General features: G+C 34.7%; 2 protein-coding genes across 13 annotated transcripts in view; one reads left to right on the forward strand and one right to left on the reverse strand.

Moving 5' to 3' along the window:
• Positions 1-12,682, forward strand: part of RUNDC3B (RUN domain containing 3B) — a 91,274-nt gene extending 78,592 nt beyond the window's left edge. For all 9 annotated transcript variants that reach the window (XM_045288723.1, XM_045288724.1, XM_045288725.1 and 6 more), the window contains 2 exons: positions 1,321-1,442; positions 10,424-12,682. In XM_045288723.1, the coding sequence (XP_045144658.1) occupies positions 1,321-1,442; positions 10,424-10,569 (268 nt within the window). In that variant the 3' untranslated portion in view covers positions 10,570-12,682. The remainder of the gene's footprint in view (positions 1-1,320; positions 1,443-10,423) is intronic.
• Positions 12,683-14,458: 1,776 nt separating this feature from the next.
• The window catches only part of SLC25A40 (solute carrier family 25 member 40), a 41,180-nt gene continuing 32,459 nt past the window's right edge, over positions 14,459-23,179 (reverse strand). For 2 of the 4 annotated variants that reach the window (XM_004702641.2, XM_045288886.1), the window contains 3 exons: positions 21,610-21,691; positions 18,716-18,796; positions 14,459-18,349 (listed from right to left, as the gene is read on the reverse strand). In XM_004702641.2, the coding sequence (XP_004702698.1) occupies positions 18,237-18,349; positions 18,716-18,796; positions 21,610-21,691 (276 nt within the window). In that variant the 3' untranslated portion in view covers positions 14,459-18,236. The remainder of the gene's footprint in view (positions 18,350-18,715; positions 18,797-21,609; positions 21,692-23,179) is intronic. The other 2 variants (XM_045288888.1, XM_045288887.1) reach the window with 2 other exon arrangements.

Consider the following 23,179-nt stretch of genomic DNA (forward strand, 5'->3'; position numbering starts at 1 on the left):
CTCCTCCTGTCCCACTATCATGCTCAGTCCCCACCAGGATTTCAGCACTTCCTCTTTGTTACGTTCCCCTTGATCATGCCCTACCAGGTCTCCCACCCCCACCTCCCCACCAATTTGAATCGCTTGTTGTTCCCTTGTCCCTGGGTTTGTTAACAATGGATGTTTGTATGGATTGTGATAAGAATTTTACGAGCCTCCAATAAAATGATTTAAAAAAAAGAAAAGAAAATATATCAAGAGAAACTTCCCACACTAAAATGCAAAGAGTAAATAGAGTGAAAATTAAGAATATCTTAGAACTATGACTTCATTACAAAAGGTGAAACACATGCATGTTCTAGAACTGATGTTGTGATGTATTTTCAACATTTTTTGATATGACTGAACAATGGAAGTGTATGATACATGAAGTATATCTCAATAAAACTTAAAAATTTTTAAGTATAATTAAGAATCTTTATACTTTTAACATTGAAAAGTTATAGTGTAAACTGAGAACCCTGTATCTTAAGCTAATAAAATTATAGTACTACCTCTTACATTCTTAGAATGAAAAACAAATGTGTAGATCATGTAATATCTCATTAATAAATTCTGTAAATTTTTGTCTTAACAAAATTGATGAAGAATAAGTACAAAAACAATTTAAAATAACTACTGTCTTGGTAAACCTGTTTGGCTTTGCCTCTTTGTTTAATTATTTTTTTAATATTGTGAATTGGGGTGGGGGGAGGTTACGTTTTAAGACTGTCAGCTCTGCATTCAGCAGTTCAGCTACTCACTAATTCCCATATTCTTCACAGCTGTGTCCTCCCGCAACCTGTTATTATTTCTCTTCTCCCTCTTGTGGACTTCTGTTTTCCTTCCTTCATCTTTCCACCTCTGCCCTCCCTCCCTCAGGAACCTCCGAAGTCTTGTTCCTCTGATATTTTGCCTATTTATTTTTAATAGTGAACCTAGTTTCAATTCATGAATACCCCCTCCTCATTGAATAGAATCAATAATAAAATAAAAGTGACTAAGTATACATTCAGACTGCTGTAAATCTAATTTGGGGGTGCTTCAAAATTTCATTATCTTTTCATTACTATTTCCGCATGAAATTTTTGAAGCTTCCTCATGTACTTCTAAAGAAGAACCAGGGAAAAGAATCATGGAACCCATGATAAAGACAGCATTTGGGGGAAGTTTTGAAAGGAATTAATCACAAATTGAATAAATTGAAGAAAAGCATAAATAATATCTCTAGAAATCCCTTTTATTTACTGATTTTTTTTTTGAAAGAAGAAATTCAAGTAGTATTTCATCCTTGTCTTACAGGAAAAGTTTTCATAGTCTTGACCAGTTATCAGCTGAAGTTAGTCTTTCTCAGACCTCACTGGATCCAAGCCAGTCACAAGAAGGAGATGGAAAACCAGACACATTAAATTTAATTAGCGAAGGTAAGCAAAAGACCTACTTGAGGTTTGCGGGTTAATACATCTGGTCCATGTGTGGTTGGGTCGCAGAGTATGGCTGCATAGGGACATGGCTGCACAACCTGCCGGCAACGAAGCTGCCGTCATCATGAATTAAAGGTATTTCTCGTTTCTTTGTCATGAATTTATGGTTAACCATTTTTGAAAAAGTTGTCTAAATTTTTTTGCTTTCTGTAACGTGTTTTATTTTACTAACCCCAAATTGATGTTTGTGTGTATATCATTTTATTAGAGTAACTTTATCAAGGCATCAAGCTTTGCCGTATTGATAAAGTCAGTACTCTGCATCATCTTAAATTTCTCAGCTGATTTTGATAAGATTGACCACTTCTCATTCTTAACATTTGGTTCCTTATTTATTGGGTATTCTAAGAAACATGTAGAATAAAACAGAATTGTTTTGCACCCACCTTCCTCCAATATTGCTGCTTCCAGCCATGCTCTAGCGACCCCCCACCCTTTCGATGGCATCTTCCTGACTTACTTTTCAGGGTGCTTTCAAGTACGTGTTCCCATTTCCACTTCTCAGACCATATTCCCACAGCAGTGAGCAATCATTTGCAAACATAACCCCCAAATATTATGTCCCTGCTTAAAACTCTCCAGTCACTTTCAATGGCAAGCAGAAGAAAATCCAAACTGCTTTAATGGCTCCCAAGGTACTACATGTTAGCTTCTGCCACGTTTTCTTACCTTGTTTTCTATAGCCCAGCAGAGTGACCTCCCAAGTACCCTCTAAACACCCTAACTATCTGCATTTTCTCTTCCTATTGCCTGAAATTTCTTATTATCTTGGCATGTTAGGGCTTTTATATCTCTCTTTAAAGAAGATTTCATTACCATTAGCCACTCCATTTCCACCTACACTGCATCTGTAATATTACAACATGCTATATATTATGAGTCTTATTTATACTCCCCTCTGAAACGTAATTTTCATATGATGTTATCAAAACTAAAGATTAAATTCTTTCTTGGGCCCCAAGAAAGAAAAAAAGTTCTATGAAAACAATATGGAGTATTGGAGCAAGTTAGAAAATGGCTGGATTGTAAATCAAATATACTTATATCTAAATCAAATATACCTATATGTAAATGTGTGACCAAAGAAGAGAAAACACTAGAACAGAACTAATATTGAAGCTGTACACCATGCTGGAACTGTTGGGTAAGCTTTGAACTGTTAACTTCAAAGTCAGCAGTTCAAATTCACCAACAGGTCTGCAGAAGAAAGATGAGGTTATCCACTCCCATAGGAAACTCTGTATAGGGTTGCTATAAGTCAGGATAGAGCCAATGGCAGTAAGTTTGTTTGTGTGTGTATGTGTATGTCTGAGAATATATACATACATATATGTTTGTATATTTGTACACATGTATACATATGTTATAGAAATATACACATACATGTTGATACATACCCATACTACCAGTTCATTCCATTGAACTTTATACATACTCACACAGTGGTGGGATTAAAATAAGTTAATAGCCAGTTTGCTGCCCAAATGACCATTTTAATGATAAAAAATGATATACCTAAAAGTGGTTTATTATTTCATACTTAATGCTTAAATAACAACAATAAAGAGGTACACAAAACTAGATTGTTATGAGAGTTTTAAAATATTAATGAAAAATATTAATAAATAATACCTGAACAGATAACCATCGAGCTGTTATGTAAGATATTTCCATAGTCCTTCTGGATTGGTGAGGGGTCAGTGACAGTGAGTTTTCAGATTGCCATCTCTTCATTTTTATGAACTAGTTTTAAAGTGTCTTTGCCTCATTTGATTCCACATATGTGCATGCAAATGATTCCATGTTTGTTTTTGAAGCCCTAGAACAACTATGAGAATCTATCACTTAAAAAAATTTTTTTTCTGTATTCCTTCGCCTTTGTCTGCATGGTACAGGGAATTTGGGGGCAGAGGCTTTAAGAAGCTTCTTAAATTTGTTGATGTCAGCATAATTTCAGTCATGTCGTTTCTTGATGTTTCCGCTGGTGCTACTCATGTGTTTTTCAATTGTTTTATCCCTTTCCTTCATAATAGATTAAATTTACATTTTGCTGCTTTGAACAAATTTTATGCTTCCTTGACAGTTTTTTCTCATTGGTTATCACTTTGCAGCATGAAACCTTTCAGAGATAAAATTCTGTCTCATTCATGTCCATAGCTGTGAAGGAATAGCTTTTTTTTTTTTTTAAAGGAAAACAACCAAAAAAATACATTCCAATAAAAATTAGGTGATTCATAAATGTCTCAAAAATGTGAATATCTCGATAATAAAAATGTGTGAACATCATTATGTGATTAAGTTGTTTCCTCAGTAAAATACTTGGAGACAAACACACGTGCAAAGAATACTTATCCATTTGGGGGGGTGTCAAAAGAAATTTTGAAGAAAATAATTTCTAGGAAATGAAGGGTTATTAGGAAATTGTAATGTATATGAGCATGACTAATAGTTCAAGAAAATTAAAACTAAGAAGGAGAAGAGTAAAACCTCTCAAGACAATGAAAAAAGTGTGATTTGCTAGATTTTAATGAAAATAAAGGAGTTTAATAAATCTCTTACTTTCATCCAAATGTTACGAATGTATGCACTAAAATTGCAGGCATGGGAAAATGAACCTAAACGCAAACATAAAGAGTAAAAGCTGTGTGTGCTCCAAGTGCAGTGGCGATGCACACAGTTTGCACTCACAGCAACAGTGCAAAAGGAAGTAGATAGCTGAGCCTTCATCTCTGATTCTGGTTCTTGGAGCCTTCCAGCCCTCTCATCCTCACTTTCTTGTGTGCCAGTTACAGGGATTCTGTGCCTCACGGGCTCGGGCTTTCAGAGCATATTTATTATGCTGAAGTATTATTCTAGTGCAAAATACTTTAGTTTTCTTTCTCTAACAGGTTCTCGTTTTCACAGGTTATGTTATGTAACAAAATGATAACTTAATCAGAATGGCTGAAAATAAAGTAGTAATCAAAAGTACACTGGAAATGTAGCAAAAGAAAGGAAGTGGGGGTACCAGCCCTGATCTGATATTACACAGAGTAGAATTTAAGCCCCAAAGTAGTAAACATCACAACAAATAATAGATTTTAATACCAAAAGCCACAATTAGGATATGTCAGGATGATGTGCCAAAGAAAATAAAATTTTATAAGATGATGAGGAATAATACAGTCACAATAGGAGATCCAATCACATTATTGGCAAAACAAAATATAGAAGACTCAAGCAACGTAATAAAATAGCTCTTCTGTATATATATGGAAATTTACACACTGATAATAGATAATAAACTTTCTTTTAAAGTGAAATACAGTAACACAATGATAAATTAGCTCATAAAATAAACTGTAAATACATAAAGCACAAATACTGCAATAACATTTTCCAATCATGATACAACTAATGAAAAATCAGAAATTTCTCTAATAACCTTCTTACTATTAAACTTTTTACTTTCAGATAATTCTGGGTTTACATGCAATTGTGAAAAATAAAACAGCTATCACAACCATGAAACTGACATTAACACAGCCCTGTGGTTTCAGAGGGAGCAGAACAGAACCCACTTAAAATGATTGTTTACGTTTATTCTACTAGGGGATACCTGAAAAACTGGTACATGCAAGGCTGTGTTCTAATTCAGAACTCACTCGGGAAGTAAAAGCATCAAATGTTCCTCAAAAACAGTCAAAGGTAAACAGAAACCCTGCAGCTGACTTGAGTGAAAGATTGTAGTTCAGACATACACTAATTAAAAAAGCCAAACCAGTTGCAATGGAGTTGATTGTGATTGGTGATTTCTTATTTGTCAGAAAAGACCCGTGTTCTGGAGGATGTTCAATGGTTGAATTTTTGGAAGCAATGGCTGAGTTTTCGGAAGCCTTTCTTCCAAGGTGCTTCTGACTAGTAGCCACATTCTTAGCTGTTTGCATCATCATGGGACTCAAAAACTTAGGATACATATCCAAAGCTTGGAAAGAGAAGCCAAGGAGAGAATTTCTTTGTGAAATCAGGACATTGAAAATTTCCTTGAGCATAATTAAGGTCTTGGTAAGTCTTTTCTCCCACCCCAGCTATTTTTTTTATTTAGGGTAATTTCAAACCTACATAGAAGTTAAAGAGTAAGATTATGAACAGCTATATTACACAGTTTGCCTAGATTCATCAATTGCTAATAATTTATCATACTTGCTGTATCTTGCACTCCCTCATTTGCATAAGCTTATACCATTTGTCCATATATCCACTTTTTCTTTTTTATTCATCCATTTGAAAGTAAATTTAAAACAACATAATATTTCACCTCTAAATACCTTAGATGTATCTTCTAGAGATACGGGCATTCTCTTACAAAGCCCCACACCATTATCACACTCCAGAAATTAGCATGAGTCCTTTTAGGACTCTGCTTGGTACTTGTGTTTTAGCAACTGGCTGCTTGCTAACCTACAGGTTGGCAATTTCAGTATATCCAGCGACTCTGAAGAAGAAAGGCCTGGCAATTGCTTCTGTAAAGATTACAACTAAAGAACCCTGTGTAGCAGCTCTACTACGTAACACATGAGGTTGCTATGCATTGGAATTGACTCAATGGTAATAGGTTAGGTGTTGGCTTTATAATATTGCTTTTTGGTTGTATAATATTATTTGATGGTTAATAGTAAAATATCTTCACTTGGCCAGTGATATTCCTGAAACTATTTTTTCCTTTTTGATTTTTAATGAAAGCTTTTTGTTGTTGTTTTTATCCAGGATTTAATCGAGTCACACATTACACTTAGTTTACAATCTATTTGATACCCTTTCATCTAGAATAGTACTCCAGTATTTTTTTTTTGTCTTTTACGGCCTTTATGTATTTGGGCAGTCCTGTCCAGTTGTGTGAAATGTTCAGTAATTTGAATTTGCCTGATTGTTTTGGTGAAGTTAAAACATTCTGATTTTTACCACTTTGGTGAAAATACAGAGTAAGGCAGGCTTGGTCACGCTGAGAGCGCCTCATCAGCTCACTGGACTGCCTGGCCAGGGAGAGCCCTTAGAGAGGGCTCCTGCAGCCCCATGCTTTGTGATAAATAAATATTCAGGGTTACTTTGGTGCTTTTCATGCTCCACACCCAAAATTAGTTATTTTTTCAAGTTTTGTCTTCTTATGGTGGAAAATTATTTCAGAAACACAGTATGGGTTCTAGGAGTGTTTATTGTTATTCAGTTGGTCATTGCTTGTAGACCTTTTCAGTGAATAAAGCTAGGATTTTAAAAAAACATGTAATAAATTATTCTGCTATTTTAAAATTCTTATGTAAGACTCAGGACTTTGACTTACATCTTATGGTAGAAATGTTCAAATTCCAACACCCCACCCCCCAACACACACACACAAACCAAACCAAAAGTAGACCCACTACCATTGAGTGGATGCTGACTCACAGCAATCCTATATGGGGTTGTCAGGGATATAGGGTTTGCACCACTACTATTGTGGCTAGCAGTCCAATGCTTTCCTGACAGTGCCACCAGGCTCCCTGGTTGCTAATTAGACAGTTACAATTCCTTTTTTTTTAATCCCAGTATACAGATAGCTTTCAAAATATCATTATTAAAACATAGCCTAAAGTAGCTTAAGATTTCCTTTTCAATTGTCTTTATACCCCTCTAAAAATTTAGTCTTATTTCTGTATGTAAAGTTTACCTTGACCTTACTTCCTTCCACTTTCATAGGTAACTATTTGTATTAATTAAAAAAATTTTTTTAATGTAAAAAATTTATATAAATTTCTATTACCTTTTCAGATAAAAAGTAAGATACTATACACACTATTCTGACTTTATCACTTAACACTCTATCCTGGAAATCACTAGTACACAGAGATACCTTTCCTTGTTTGTTTTAGCTACACAATACTCTATTGTGTAACTGTTAAGTATTTGAATTGCTTATTGTCTTTCATAGTTACTATATGGCAGCCTTTTGTTACTAAAAATAGATGTAATTAGCAGTGAACCCTCTTTTAAAATACTGCGAACCTCTGGAGCATTTAACAAGAAATACAGAGTGCATTTTGGGCCTTGAAGAGTCTCTAAGCTTAAATATCAAAAGAATGTTGAGAACAGCTTTACTTTTGACCCTGAATTGACATGATAAAATTTAAATACTAAAGGTAACAACTCTTTCGTATTTTTTATAATTTTGACTTGAGTCTCTAAACTTTAATATTCAAAGAAAGTTTGCAGTATCCTTTTTCTTTGAGCTTGACATAACACAAGAAACATTTTAATTTGAATGTAACCACTATTTTATAGCCTCTTCAAGCATTGAAAGGACCTTCCTGTTTTACCTGTCAGTAAAACTCTGAAAGTTAACAGTCATATTGTTGGTCCTTGTTTCTATTCTATGAAGGTAAGACTGGGCTCAGAAGAAATGCCTTGCACAAGATCACACAGTTAAAAGAAGATCACACAATTTCTTAACTCAGTCCAGAGGCACTGAAATGTGCATTTATCTATTATATGATTATTTAATGAGCACCTATAGTGTGCTAAAACATTTGGAATATAACAAAGAACACAACTTTCTGAGAATTTATAGTTTAGTAAACTTATAAACTGTTACCATCATATCATATGACAATGTGGAGAAGTATAAAGAACTATGGGAATTCAGAAGGACTAGTTTAGACAATATACACCATTCAGAAACATCTACTATGTGATTCAATTGACACTTGTATAATTGCAAGTAAAACCTAAATTTTCTATCTTCTTTGGAAACCTACAAATTTTCAACTTATGCTTTCAAGCCCCAAACCAGCATTTATAACTCTGAGTTGAAAATTAACCCAGTTCTAGATAATACTTGTTTTGCTCCTGCTTCAGAAATAGACCACTTACCATTCTTCCTTTATAAGCCTATGAAGCACAGCACTCAGCAAAGGTGATGAGACATAGTAGGTACTGAGTAGATGTTTCAGTAAATGAATCAGGCCTTCGATTGAGTTGGAGCAGTCTAATCTGATCAAGCTCAATTACTTCTAAGGTATTACTTCGCCTAAGTGTGGATTTTCTTATGTTTCTGTGCTTTAAGCAGCATTACTATTATTTAGCTTTTTACCTTATTCTTTACTAGCTGAACATTAATAGGTTCTCAAAAAAAAGAATAAATTTTTGTGCTAAAACATGATATACCAGGGGCAGGCTTTCTGGACGAGACACCCCCCCCCCACCCCCCGCCCCCCGCCAGCGTTGGCTTGTACCTCTGCGCTCACGGTCTTAGAATTGGAGTCAGGGCCCCACGTGTTCGTTCAACACCAGGCTTCAGCAGCTGTGGCACAAGTAAATTTCTATTGCCCTGGTGGCATGGTGGTTATGAATTGGGCTGCTAACTGCAAGGTCAGCAGTTCCAAACCACCAGCTGCTCTGCGGGAGAATGCTGGGGCTTTCTACTCCCGTAAAAAGTGACAATCTCGTGAACCCACGGGGACAATTCTACCCTGATATATATATATGTATACACACACACATACATACATACATACATACATACATACATACATATATATATATATATTATAGAGAGAGAGAGTCAGAGTCATTATGAGTCGGCATCAACTTGATGGTTGTGAGTTGGGTTTTTTAAATTTTTCTTGAGGGGGATTGGGTGGGAGTCGCAAGAGGGCTGAAGCGGGGAGCCTGGGATGCCCTGAAAGCTTGGGGACATGATAGCAGGAACCTGGGCAAAGAGTGAGGAGGGCTGGTGGGGCTCAACAAGTAACATGTTGGGCCACTAACCAAAAAGATCACCGGTTCAAAACCACCAGCCACTCCTCGGGAAAAAGATGAGACTTTCTACGCCGGTAAGGATTTAAAGCCTCAGAAATCCACAAGGGCAGCCCTCCTTTGCCCTATCGGATCGATTTGCAGTAGAATCGACTTGATGGCAGTGAGCGGGCTGGGTGTCACTAAGAGCTGGTGCCATCTCCATCTTTCAGGTACCTGCTCCTGTACCAGGTCGTATGGAATCCTTAGCAATGTGTAAGAGTGTAGTATCAAATATTAGTTGTCATCACATATGGTAAATAAAATTGTAAGTGGCTTACGTGTGGACATTTCATTTAAAAAAATTTTTGTATTTAAAAATTTTTTTAATCATTTCATTGGGGGCTCATACAACTCATCACAATCCATACATCCATCTATTGCATCAAGCACATTTGTTATCATCCTTCTAAAAATTGTTTTATAAATAATTTTATAGGAGGCTCTTATAGCTCTTATAACAAATTTCTTTTTCAGAGCCATTTATTTTGCCCTTGGTATTTTTTTCCAGACCATTTCATTAGGAGCTAACTCAGACATCACAACATTCCATAGTTCAATCACATCAGGTGGTATTGTACAATCGCTACAACAGTCAGTTCCAAAACATTTTCTTTGTCCTTGAACTCCTTGATATCAGCTCTCTGACCCCTCCCCAATTCCCTCACCAGTCCTCAGGAACCCTTACTCTACTTGTTGTCTCTGTAGAGTGGGTTTCATGTACAGAAAGACACAGAAAAACACATAACAGAGTCAAGAAGGCGACCAACAATGACAAGACACCACAGCGACATACCCCCCCCCCAAAAAAAGACATACCAAACATTCATACCTAGAATTTTTATAAGAGCTACAAATAATCCTTGTGGTGTTTCTAAGAGTGACATTGAGACTACTTGAACATCAAACATGTTGAAAGACGAGTATTTTGGTTTTTATAGCAGTATTATAGAGTATTTTGGTTTTTATAGCAGTATTATATATGCTCTATTTTACATAGTGTAGCAGTTGTTGTTGTTTTTTTTAGTGTAGCAGTTTCTAATGGATTTAGGAGCTTATTGATACCATTCTTCAAGGGCAATTAATGATCTTAGTTATCCTATCCTAATTTTCAGGCAAAGAAGACACTCCCTCATTGCTTGGTCTCTGTGGCTCTCTAACATCAGTGGCAAGTTACAAGTCTCTAACAAGCTTAAAATCTAATGACTACCTTGCAAGTCCTACAACAGAGATGACAAGTCCCGGATTAACTCCATCCTGAGGAAAAAAAAATTTTAAAGCCAGGTGTTTTTATGTTGTAAAAGTTCAGTTTACTTAAATTTGACTGCTGGGAGACTGCTGAAGTTTTTTATTGCTCTGAAATATGTCTGGGATTCTACTGTTTAGAGTTCAGTCTACTCCATCTAACTTGAGTGAAAACCATTGATCCTATTTTTCATTTTTAAAACTCTAATCTTTGTCATTGAACCTCTTAAAGATCCTCCAAATTAATAATGCCACAAACTGTATTTATTGTTCAACCAATTTTCATGTACTCATTTCATTGTATTTTAGTCACCAGAGATTGATTTTGAGCTTCTATTCCAAATAGTTAAGACAAATAGTGTTTTCACAGAAAAATGACTTACACGTTTCATTCATTAATTTCTTCCTATGTTTTGATGTTTCAATGCTTACTTTCTAACTTGAAGGTCCTTGACTGCAGTTTCAGAGGCTTGTTTTCAACATTTATCATTTGGGGTCTACTTGACATTCCACCTAATATTTTATAAATTTGTAGGAATGTGTCTTTTAGGGTATTAATAATTTGTTAACATCAGAGGAAAATTATTTTAAAGTATTTTAGGCCATTCAGATTAAACTGGATAAATTTCTTAACTTTGTTTTCCCAAGATTTTTTTTAAAGGTTTTTGATTTTAACTATGTTCAAGCATGTCTCAAAATATTGGAAATATTTAAAGATGTAAAAAGAACATTGAAAAGGTATTTTATCAAGTTCAAATTAAGGATTTGAGAAGCTTTAAAATAAGGATCAGTAGGCTAATCATCATACCAAATAAATATTTGTGTGACATAAAATCTTTTCCCGTTTGCAAGAACAGTGAGGTGTATATTTTATAGCCGCTTATCACTAATCATACCATAATCTCATTTTAAAATTGATATGTTAAAAATCCATACACTTCCACAGATAATTATTTTGTAGCTTTTGCAATAACTGCAGATAATCATTTGTCTCTTAAAATTTAACTGTACTGAGAGGAATGTATTTAGTATATTTTCTATAGTGGAGACTATGAGGAAAACATGATTAGTTGTGCCAAAGAAGTTTTATACATTGTTTACATAAAGAGGCTACAATACTTTTAAAGGACTTCCTATGGTATTTTTGTTTATTACTAAAGCTTTACATTCAAGCTTAGTAGTGTTGATAGAAACATAGAATGTTCCTCCTAAGGCAGTTTGCTGAGGCAGAGTTGTAAAGGTTGTCCCATTTGTTCTTTGGACTAGCAATGTAGAACCGTGGTGGTTCCTTGCAGTATTGATAGCATCGTCTATAATTTGGAATTTGATAACAGTACAAACTATGTTAATGCAAGGACAAAGGCGGCCAAGGAGTACTTAAAAAGTTGACTGTCCTAGACATGCCAGAACACACAGAGATTTCTTCCTTTGCTGAAGGCTTTGTACTTGTAGAAATGCAAATACTTATTTTGGAGAAAGAGTACTGTTAATCTATTCCTAGTCCTGTATACCTAATTGTGAATGAGGTATCCAAAGCACTTTTTAATAGCTGTGGCTGATAGAAGGTATGAAAACAAGGATAGCTGGAAACTGTGGAAAGTCTGAGGGAAATGATTAAGGAAGTGAACTTCAAAAAATTTAGACCTTGAGCACTATTGCTGCTTTCTTAAGAACCGTCATAAAACTCAAATACTTTATCATTCATGGTCTGCTCTCAACTGACATTTATGATCCTTTAGTAATTAAAAAAATCAGTTAAAATTTCCCATACCTTTTTAATAAAAGGAAATCCAAGATTCCACAATTGATACTTTTTTTTTCCAATTTGTCTACTGTATACAGTAAATATGGCATCTGAGGATCATGACCTTTCCTCCTTTCTAGGAGCTCTTGTATAAATTCATCTGCTATTATAAAATTCAGGTTTCTATTCCTTTTCTTTCACCCTAGTTATAGAGGTTAGTGTTTGCATGAGGAAAAATGTTATGTCTCAACCCTTAATTTCAGGTTGTAGTATTTATTGTTTATAAAAAAGAATGCTGAGTTATATGCCAATATTCCCACGTGTATTTTGTTGCCTTGATGTACTATACTTGTTGCATGTATAGTAAACATTTTGTACCATGTCATTAGTGGTCTTTTTTATTTGACAAAAAGTCACTGAAAAGTTGTACAATGAACTTTTGTTTAAATACATTTGGTAAATATGTATTATTTCACACCAAAAATATTAAAATGAAAATGGAATTTAGAGAAAATCTTACTTCATCATATTAAATTGAATCTTTTTATTAAAATGAACATGATATGCTTTAGAACACACTACATCTACTGAAACAATGGTTATTACAGGGTCATTGGTTTAACTGTAGCACAGTCATGTTTGTTTTCTTATCTATAAGGTAGAAACATTACCATCTTCTTGGCCCCTACATGATGGAACCAGGCAGAATGCCAGCATTATGTAAAGTCCTATGTGTAGCTCTTAAGACATACATTTCAAATCCAAGCTACTAATGTGACTGACAGAAATTTTAAACATGTAAAACCAACTCACTTTATTTTAAATCATCTTTATTAGATTTACATATGAAATTTCAAGTGATTATAAATGTGTCTCAGATTTACAAGTTAGGATAAGCCTGTCATAATGATCCCATCATTAGATAGAATGTCCAGGTTTGGGTAACATTGTATTATTTTTTTTACTGTCCCATGAGGACTTTGAACATCTAAGATATTTAAAATTTTAAATCAGAGTTCATAAAGATTTCTTCAAGAACACATGACCAAAGCAGCTGCTATGTAGTTTTGGCATTCATTCTGCTTTACTGAAAGGAAAGAAAAAATCATACCATTGCCATTACAGTACTTTTAAAAGCCTATCTTAATGCAAACTAAAACTTTTTGTGGTGTTTTTCTTAAGGTTAGCTTATTCTAGGTCCCATTTTCCATACTGCCACAATTGTTACAGTTAGACCAATAGTCACAGCCCAACAACAACAGGTTTTTTCAGGGGTCTTGGTGTTTAGAGGTGCCAGTTCAGAATGCTGCACTGGATAGACAGCATCAGCTGTAGTTTCTTAGATACGGTGTTTATTTTTATCTATTGAGTTTTTATATCTATTAATTTGTCCTCAGAGTTTTATGTATGAGAAGAACTCAGACCCATGAATTACAGGATAGGACCAAAAAGGTAAGAACTAATTGAAAAAAAAAGAACGTAGTAAGGGACTTCTAAGGGAAGCAGTCTATGAACCCACAGTGGCTAGTTGGTTACTCATTGAGGTGTCATTCATAAGGCCAGTGGTTCAAATGCACCAGTCTCTCTGCAGCCTTTAAAAGATTTAAAGGTTTGGAAACTGAAAGGGCAGTTCTCTGTACGACAGGGTCACTATGAAATAGTATCAATTAGGTGGCAGTGGGGTTTTTCTTCTTGTTACGGGAGTCTGCAATATACAGAAACTACAGGTTGAATATTAGAAAACAAGAACACAGCTTGAGATGAATGGAAAAGGTACATACATGGAAAGTCTGAGGGCACTTTAGAATGTTGAAAAGGTAAGACTTCATAGCCATTTTCATAAATATTCTGAAGAACTAAATTTTTTTTTCCAATTATGCAGTAAACATTTCAGAACACATTTTTATATTTAGAAGCCAGTGGATAATTCATGTTAAATATTGGACACCAAACTTTTTTTAATTGTTTTATTAGGGGCTCATACAACTCATTTCACAATCCATACACACATCAATTGTGTAAAGCACATTTGTACATTCATTGCCCTCATCATTCTCAAAACATTTGCTCCCCACTTAAGCCCCTGGCATCAGCTCCTCATTTTCCCGCTCCCCCCTCCCTCATGAGCCCTTGATAATTTATAAATTATTATTTTGTCATATCTTTCCCTGTCCGACATCTCACTTCACCCACTTTATTAATAAACTTCTTTATTAAGAAACATTTTTAACATTTAAAGAGTTTCTATGCACAGATGGAAGAGTTGTGTCATAACAAGACTGGAACATTTTGAACTCTCACAGATCCGTTTTGGGTTTAAGAACATTTGAATGTCTATTTATTGTACCAAACTCACTATCAATCAGTCGATAACGACTCACAATGACCCTGGTAGGAAGGAGGCTGTAAATCTTCATGGGAGCAAAAGTCTCATCTTTTTCTTGCAGAGCGGCGTGTGGGCTGGAATAGCTGACCTGTGGTTAGCAGTCAACGCATAACCCGCTACGCCATCGAGAGTCCTTATTGTACGGTAACTTATTTCTGGTACCTTTTTACGATAACAGATTGGAACTGCCTGCTAGTCCAATCTTAAGGTGAAATATATTTGGGGAAAATTCCAAGTTCATGTAATTTGCACTGTTCAAATACATCTTTGGAGCAAAGTTTACCATGTGAAGTACAACTTGACCTAAATATTTAGTACATCACAAACTAAGTAAAGCCAGCATGCACTTCCTCTATCTCAAGCTAGCTAATAATACATTAAAATATCCTGATTTTTATGGGCAAGCAGAGTAAAGAGTGGTATATGGCATATGTTCTGTATCTCAAAAAAGCAAGCTGATAGGAAAAACATGGCATTTTTTTAATCCTCAAGTCAAATATCCCCAGAAATGTCTAACATTTGAAGCACCACAATGTTTGTTGGCGAGTATAATCTTTGGATTTCCTCATGCCTTCTTGTTCTGCCACACAATACCCTTGATTGCACTGCCTGTTTGCTCTCTCCCCTTCCCATGCATACTCCTTGCTCAAGCCTTTTGGATTTGAATTTAGTTCTCTTACTGAAACTTTTATCTGTCCTGTTTTTAATTAAATTACTTACCTGTCCGAATCTTAGAAGCATTTCCTGCCCACTCTCTCTTCCCTTCAGCTCTCCATAACTCCTATAGCATACTTTTGGCATCACTCAGATCTCCTTGTGGGCAGTATCTTCAGTGTTTTTTAATACACTCTACCACATAAAAAGTCATAATATTGACTAGATTAATAGATAAATGCAGTTCTGTTGCTTTTTTAATTTGAAAGTTCACTTGGCAAAAAATTCAAATATATTACATTAAACTTTCCCCCATCTCTGGAACTTTGGGTCATGAAAAAGGAAGGGAAGGGTTTGAAGTAGAGGAGTCTGTGAGGTTGAGTAGGTATAATGAATAATTTACTTAGGGGGAAAAAGAAGTTTTTAAAAAAGAGATTTTAACTTCATACCTACCTTTTAAAACCATGTAATGTGAATTATATTAAAGGTAACACATCTAATAAGTTGAACAAAACAATATTTGAAAAATTACTTTTAAGTAATATATAAGACAATGTAATATTTGTTAATAGAATGTTTTGTAGGTTTTGGAAACTATAGGTTTACAAATACTACAAATCCTGTAGCCTTTGTATTAAAAAGACTGGGAAACCCATGAGGTTGACAAATTTGTCTACTGATCTAAGGACAATCTGAGAATATTTAGTCACCACCAATATAATTCAATTATTTTATAAGCTAGAACTCAGGGCAGTGGAGATAAAAGATGTAGTATATTTGTCATTTATGGACTAAGCATATAAAAGTACTCTTTAGATTGGAAATATTATTCGGAAAAATGCTTAAAATTCTAGCCAACCCGTCTTGGTTTGTTTGTTGCTTTTTAAAAAAAGTATGAATGCTCCTTTACCTCTTTAGTATGTCTTCATTCTCATTCAGCCTTCTTTCCCTTGAGTTAAAATACATGTAACATTAGATTTATTTAACCACAAAGATGATTACAATTTTCTTGTAGTACAGGAATGGACACTTCTCGTGGTATTTATAACATATTCAAGTTGAAATCTATAGGTGCTTTTTGAGAATATAGTTATAAGTTTTTCTGCCAGTCAATTATCAAAAATAGAGATAGCAAAACCAAAGTAAATTAGAATTTAATACTGTTGAACAGCAATGTTCAAGGTAAACTTTCATATATATAGTATAGATATACTATATATATAATTTCATATATAGTAAAGCATTGATAATTATTTTTACTTAAAATATTTGACTAAAAGCACAGTACTTTTATGAAGGTTATAAAAAAGTTATTTGTTTATATGAATGTGTAATTTGCAACTTTAAGGTTAATCAACAAAGGATAAAATAAACACAAAAGACTACATAAACAAAGCATATACAGTTTGTTTCAGGTGAAACATACTTTCCTACTCTAATACAAAGTGTACTTATTGCCCTACTGAAACTGTAGAAGGTTCGTAACATAAATACATTCCATTTTTAAAAAGTACTTGTTTTTGTAAAATATACATAGAATGTAATAAAGTATTTATTATTATAGGATATAGATCATCTGGAGAAAAATGAAACTACAAGTACAAAAAAATACTATTTTTTATCCTGGCATCACACTCTTTACTTCATTCCCAAGTATATTGAAAAACTAAATTACTGAGATCTTAGCTTACACAGTGACCAAAACCAATTTCTTCCAGGAAACGGCTGCTCGTTGAGTGTCTTGGCCTAGCATAATACTGTGAGATGGCATGAACTCACTGGACATTGAAGTGTTTTGTGACCCATGTAGTCGTGATCTCTCTAATGTCAGAACAAGCCATTAGAAATTATCTAGAAAACTCCCAAGAACAATGATGCTGGAATTACAAAATAGTTAAAAATCAGAGGCTCATTCTGTACCCAGTCTTCTTTTTACTAGTTAATATGCAAGGTGACTTTGCAGTGTACACCAAAGCCTGATTGAGGTTCAACTTTACTCCAATCAGGAAAGAATTCCTTCTTAAACAGTAAAGAAACTTACAAGTTTGGCCAACAAAAATGGCAGTATCCACATCACATAACTGTATTGTTCATAAAAGAGAAAATATCCGTAACTTTCATTAGAGGTATGGATACGAAGCCTTAAAATAGTAACGGATGGGGGTTGGTGAAAAAAAAAAAAAACCTAATGCATTTGGATCATCATCATGTGCTGTCCACTCAATTTTCATTCATAACCACCCTATAGACCAGAGTAGAAATGCCTGTAGAGTTTCCAAGACTCAGTGTTTACAGAAGCCGACTGCTACATGTTTCTTCCCCGGAGAGACCACCGACCTCTCCGGATAGCAGCCAGGTGCCACCAGGGCTTCTTATATTTGGATTAAAAGAAATAAGCTAGATAACAATGTAGCACTTATTATCTAAAAGTAGGTAATATTTGGTAAATACAAAAACTATTTAATGGCTGCCTTACTAAAAAATGTACATATCTCTGACCATGATTTAAATGTGCAAAAGTGATATTTTCCCTTAAAGCCTGTGTAATCATTTAACACACAATTCAAAAAGTTGTAGCAGTGTACTCAACGAGAGTAAGTTACACTGAAACACAGACATCAAATTCTCGGGGTATTGCTTACAAACTAAGAAAATTTTCTTTTACTATAAGAATGTTCAATAATGATCATTTCTGTAATCTTTCATTCTCTCAAAAATGAGGATGACAAAGCTTATTTTAAAAATAGGAATGATTTAGAGGTAGAGTAATAGAGTTCACATTTAAATTACAGGAAAGAAGGACATCATATCAATTGTAGATGGAAAGAGCTCTGGCCTAACTGTCTCCATTTTATTATTTGGCTAGAGTTATTACTTCAAGTTGAAACAACATTAGTAACTAGTACTGCTTGCTTTGAACACTTTGTTTCTGGAAAAAATCCTTCCCAAACTCATATGTACTGATCATAATGGCACAAGCAGGAGCAATTTTAATTAATCGAGGTATTAGGCCTGAAAAGAGAGTAAGAGTCATCAGAACAAATTTTACTTTTATTTTAAAAGTGTAATTTATGTAGCTTTATTCTGACATAATCAAAGTAAATGAAATGGCACTTTAAATATCATACCAAAAACATAGCTAACAAAACACCTAATGACTCACTTCAACCCTCTCAGACTTTAATTCCAAACCACTGTAGAAATTTAATTTTACTGACAGTAAAATTGCTATTTAATACTTCTATTCACTTATAGCACAGATATTTAAGAGAAAACCATAAGTGCTTTCCCATAACTCTCTAGAAAGTTAACTTTAGAAGATGTTAAACATTTAAGTAATCACTGTATTCCATGATTCTATAAAGCAAATAGTTTTACCTGTAAACAATCCAGAAACTCCATTTTTAGCTATAATGTTCTTCATTATAACCCAGGTTGACATACTTGAAGGTATAGACACTATAAATATTAAAAAAAAATAATGCAAATGTGGAAATAATTTATAGTACAGATAATGCACATCAAATAGTATTTTGTTATTTGTAGGATATATCATTCAGTTATAATAAGAACTGACCAGTTTACCTTTAAAGCTATTTTAAATCTTTTTTTAAAAACATGTTATTTATTTATTTTGATTCTTTTTTTTTTTAATCTTATTTTTAACTGCTGGACTGATCCAAAACACACAAAACACAGGGAAAGGATGTAAGTTTAAAAGGGTATATAATTGATTACAATCAAAGAAAAATACACACAAGCTTTCCCCAAATCAGTGATGCTTTATTTCCTATGGTTGGCTCATCTTCAATTTTCAAAAGATGTAGAGAAATTCTCATTAGATACCTAATAGCATGTAGAAGTCCTCATAAATAATTTTAATTTTCATTGCAATGCTAACTATTAATATTTTTTAAACAAAAATAAGGTTCTAAGGAAAATAGCTCCTTCTCTCCAGTGGGACCCTGTTGAACAATAACCTTCCTGAAGCGATGCACTAGTCTTGAAATAAGTAAGTCCTGCTTCCTCCAAAGGAAGTATGTCCTGAACACCTCAGTTACCAGCAACCTCAAATATCTGGAACATAGTGTACAAAACGAAACAAGAAAAGTAGGCAAATTTTAAACATTAAAGCTTATGAATAAAATTTTCTTCTGCAGAGTTCAGGTATCTTCATTTTACATATTGCGTCAAAGCTAGTTTTGCCCATAGATTACTAGGTGCGATTTAAAAAAATAATAAATTCTGCTAAGAACCAGGCATGCTACCATGTTAACAAAGAAGCTGAATGTTCAGGCTTGGTATGAGACCAGCTGGATGATATTCCAACAATCCTGAATAAAACTCACTGTGTTTTGAGAGCAGAATTATTCAATTGAATAATCATTTACAACAACTCTGAGTCCTTGAGAAAGAGTAAAGAATTTACTACCAAGAAAGCTTGGGGAAGAAGGGAAAGATTATTAAAAAGACATCCTTCAAAAATGGCTTTTTTGAAGTTTGTGACTATGGAATGGAGCTCATTATTTTATAATTTCATTGATACAAATATCAGCATCTGGTTATTATGACAAATAAAGTCTACAATTTACTTAAAAAGTCATTCCATCAATATAAATAGTAAAATATAAATGTGGCATGCCAACTTCCAACACAAAGTTGTTGTTTTACATTTAAATATAGAGGTTGCTATTTTATATTAAAATAATTTAAAATATGAAAAATTTAACGTAAGTAACAACTTTATACTACACATTTGCAATTTTTAATCTACCTGATTACATTTAAATTTGGAAACAAGTAATGAAAGAGAAATTCAGGGAGGCTGAAAATCTGCAAACCAGTTTCTATTTTTCAGGAGTTAAATTACTTTCCCAGTTAAGAGCATCAACTGCATTTAAGCCTTGACAGAACATTAATGGAACCTCAAAGACCACCGTTCCAACACTGAAGAGCCACTCCTGTAGGTAATCAGCAACTTCTTTACTGTAAGAGCCATGTTCTTTCGAAACATCTCCAGCATACAGAAAAGCATTGAGGAGAGTAAAGCAAGCACCCACTTAGTGACCATCCGAATGTATTAAATCTTCCCAACTCTTATCTTACAAATACAACGGAAGCTATGTAGCTAGTTCTCTTCTCAGAGGTAGCCACTCTTCTTGTTTTTAATCCTCCTCATACATGTGATTAAACTTTTACTATATCTAAGCATATATATAAACAATATGCTCTTATTTTTCATGCTATTAAACATCATATAAAATGAGACCACAAGCTCATTTAATACTATAATGTGCCATTAGTATTATCTATATTGATAAGTGTAGCTATAGTTTACCCATTTTAATTCCTGTGTGCTATCTCATTTTATGGATATCTAAATTTATTCATTTTCCTGCCAAGGGACATTCTTCAGTGGTTTCCAACTTTGTAGTCTTAAGAATCCTGTAATGAATAACCTTATACACATGTATTATTTCTCTAGGGGACATAAATATATTGCTAACATATCTCTTGATATTGCCCAACTGTTCTTCAGATTAGTTAGTCCAACGTGATACTCCCACCAGCAGAATGGAAGCCCCACCATGCCACATCCTCCCAACAATTCAAATAGGAAAGTACAAAAGTCCTCTCACTGCTGTTCTATTTGTTGTTTTTCTAATTATTAGTAAGACATATTTTTATACATATATTGGCCAACTTTTTAAAGGATTCTTTTATTTCTCTTCAAGTGCTTTAAAATACTGAGTATGTTCAAAGAGAAAAAAGTTCAGCCCCTGGAAAAAAGTGGACATAAGCCATGTTTTAAAATGTAAAGCACTACCTATAGATGATTCACATAAATTAAGTAACAAATACCTCTATTATAGAGTCCACCACTGACTACACCCTACAATACTTCTGTAAGAGCTTCTCCTCTATTAGCTTAGGAGTTCTCAGAGGGCATGGCTATGGAAAATGGCCTAAGTGTGTTGCCTTAGAAAAAAATACATAAAGCTATTTGGTGTGTGAATAACAAAGAGAATTTCATATACTATATAAGATACAGTGGACTTTAAGATTTCATATATTTTGGAATGAGTTCCGAGTATTTTTTTCTGGGTATTCCATCCTAAAAGTGTATTCATTTCTTTGATAGAAATAAAGAATAAGGCAGAAAAGGAACAAAGGAAACTTGCTCCCACTATTATAGATATTACTAATTGCTGTAAGAAAAACGGGGGAAAAAAAGATGGCATCTTAAAAATGTTTAAATTCATTAAACTTACTTTTATGACTTTCATACATCCAAAGTTGTGTCTGCTTTTGTGTTTTTACCACATCAAATGGTAAAGTCACAACAGCTGCAACCTATTAAAAAATAAAATTAATTAAGTGACCCTTTAATTGTTCCTAAGATATATTTTCACTCTTCTAATTAGCACATTATTTAACAAGGATAATAAAAATAAACCAGAACTTACCATGAAGCCACCAGATACATTAAAAGAGAAGACCTATCATAAAATGTAGATTTTCTGAGTGCTCTATTGAACAAGCTCATGGAAAATTCCTTTTTCTACAATCTTTCTGAAGCCTCATTGTATATCCTGGGTCTGCCTCACACCACATTGGAGGAGGTACACAATACTCAGTCTCAGGGAAGGTGCATTTCCTCCTGAGGCAACACAGCTAGTAGTGGCAGGGCCAGAATCCAACCAGATCCCTCTAAACCAGTGATTCTCAATTCTCAGCCTTCCTCATGCCGCAACCCTTTCATACAGTTCCTCATGCTGTGGTGACCTCAAACCATAAAATTATTTTTGTTGCTACTTCATCACTGTAATTGTGCTACTGTTATGAATTGTAACGTAAATATCTGATAGGCAGGATCTATTTTCTTTTTTTAATCGTTTTATTAGGGGCTCATACAGCTCATCACAATCCATGCATACATCAATTGTGTAAAGCACATTTGTACATTCATTGCCCTCATCAATCTCAAACCATTTGCTCTCCACTTAAGCCCCCAGCATCAGCTCCTCCTCTTTCCCCTCCCTCTCCACTCCCCCCTCCTTTATGAACATTTGATAATTTATAAATTATTATTTTGTCATAACTTGCCCTGTCCGACATCTCCCTTCACCCACTTTTTTGTTATCCGTTCCCCAGGGAGGAGGTTATCTGTAGATCCTTGTAATCAGTTCCCCCTTTCCAACCCACCCTCCTTCCACCCTTCCAGTATTGCCACTCACACCCCTGGTCCTAAAGGGATCATCCGCCCTGGATTCCCTGTGTTTCCAGTTCCTATCTGTACCAGTGTACATCCTCTGGTCTAGTCAGATTTATAAGGTAGAACTGGGGAGGAGGAAGCATTTAGGAACTAGAAGAAAGTTGTATGTTTCATCATTGCTACATTGCACCCTGACTGGCTCATCTCCTCCTCGAGACCCTTCTGTAAGGGGATGTCCAATGGCCTACAAAGGGCCTTTGGGTCTCCACTCAGCACTCCCCCCCATCATTCACTATGGTAAAATTTTTTTGTTCTGATGATGCCTGATACCTGATCGACACCTAGTGATCGCACAGGCTGGTGTGCTTCTTCCACGTGGGCTTTGTTGCTTCTGAGCTAGATGGCCGCTTGTTTACTTTTAAGCCTTTAAGACCCCAGATGCTATATCTTGATAGCCGGGCACCATCAGTTTTCTTCGCCACATTTGCTTAAGCACCTATTTGTCTTCAGCGATCATATCATGGAGGTGAGCACACAATGATACGATTTTTTTTGTTATTTGATGCCTGATAACTGTACCCTTCAGCACCTCGTGGTTACACAGGCTGGTGGTGTGTTTCTTCCAT

This window comes from Echinops telfairi, unplaced genomic scaffold (assembly GCF_000313985.2).
Source record: "Echinops telfairi isolate 266 unplaced genomic scaffold, ASM31398v2 ScPeMD7_23;HRSCAF=83, whole genome shotgun sequence".
NCBI lineage: Eukaryota > Metazoa > Chordata > Mammalia > Afrosoricida > Tenrecidae > Echinops > Echinops telfairi.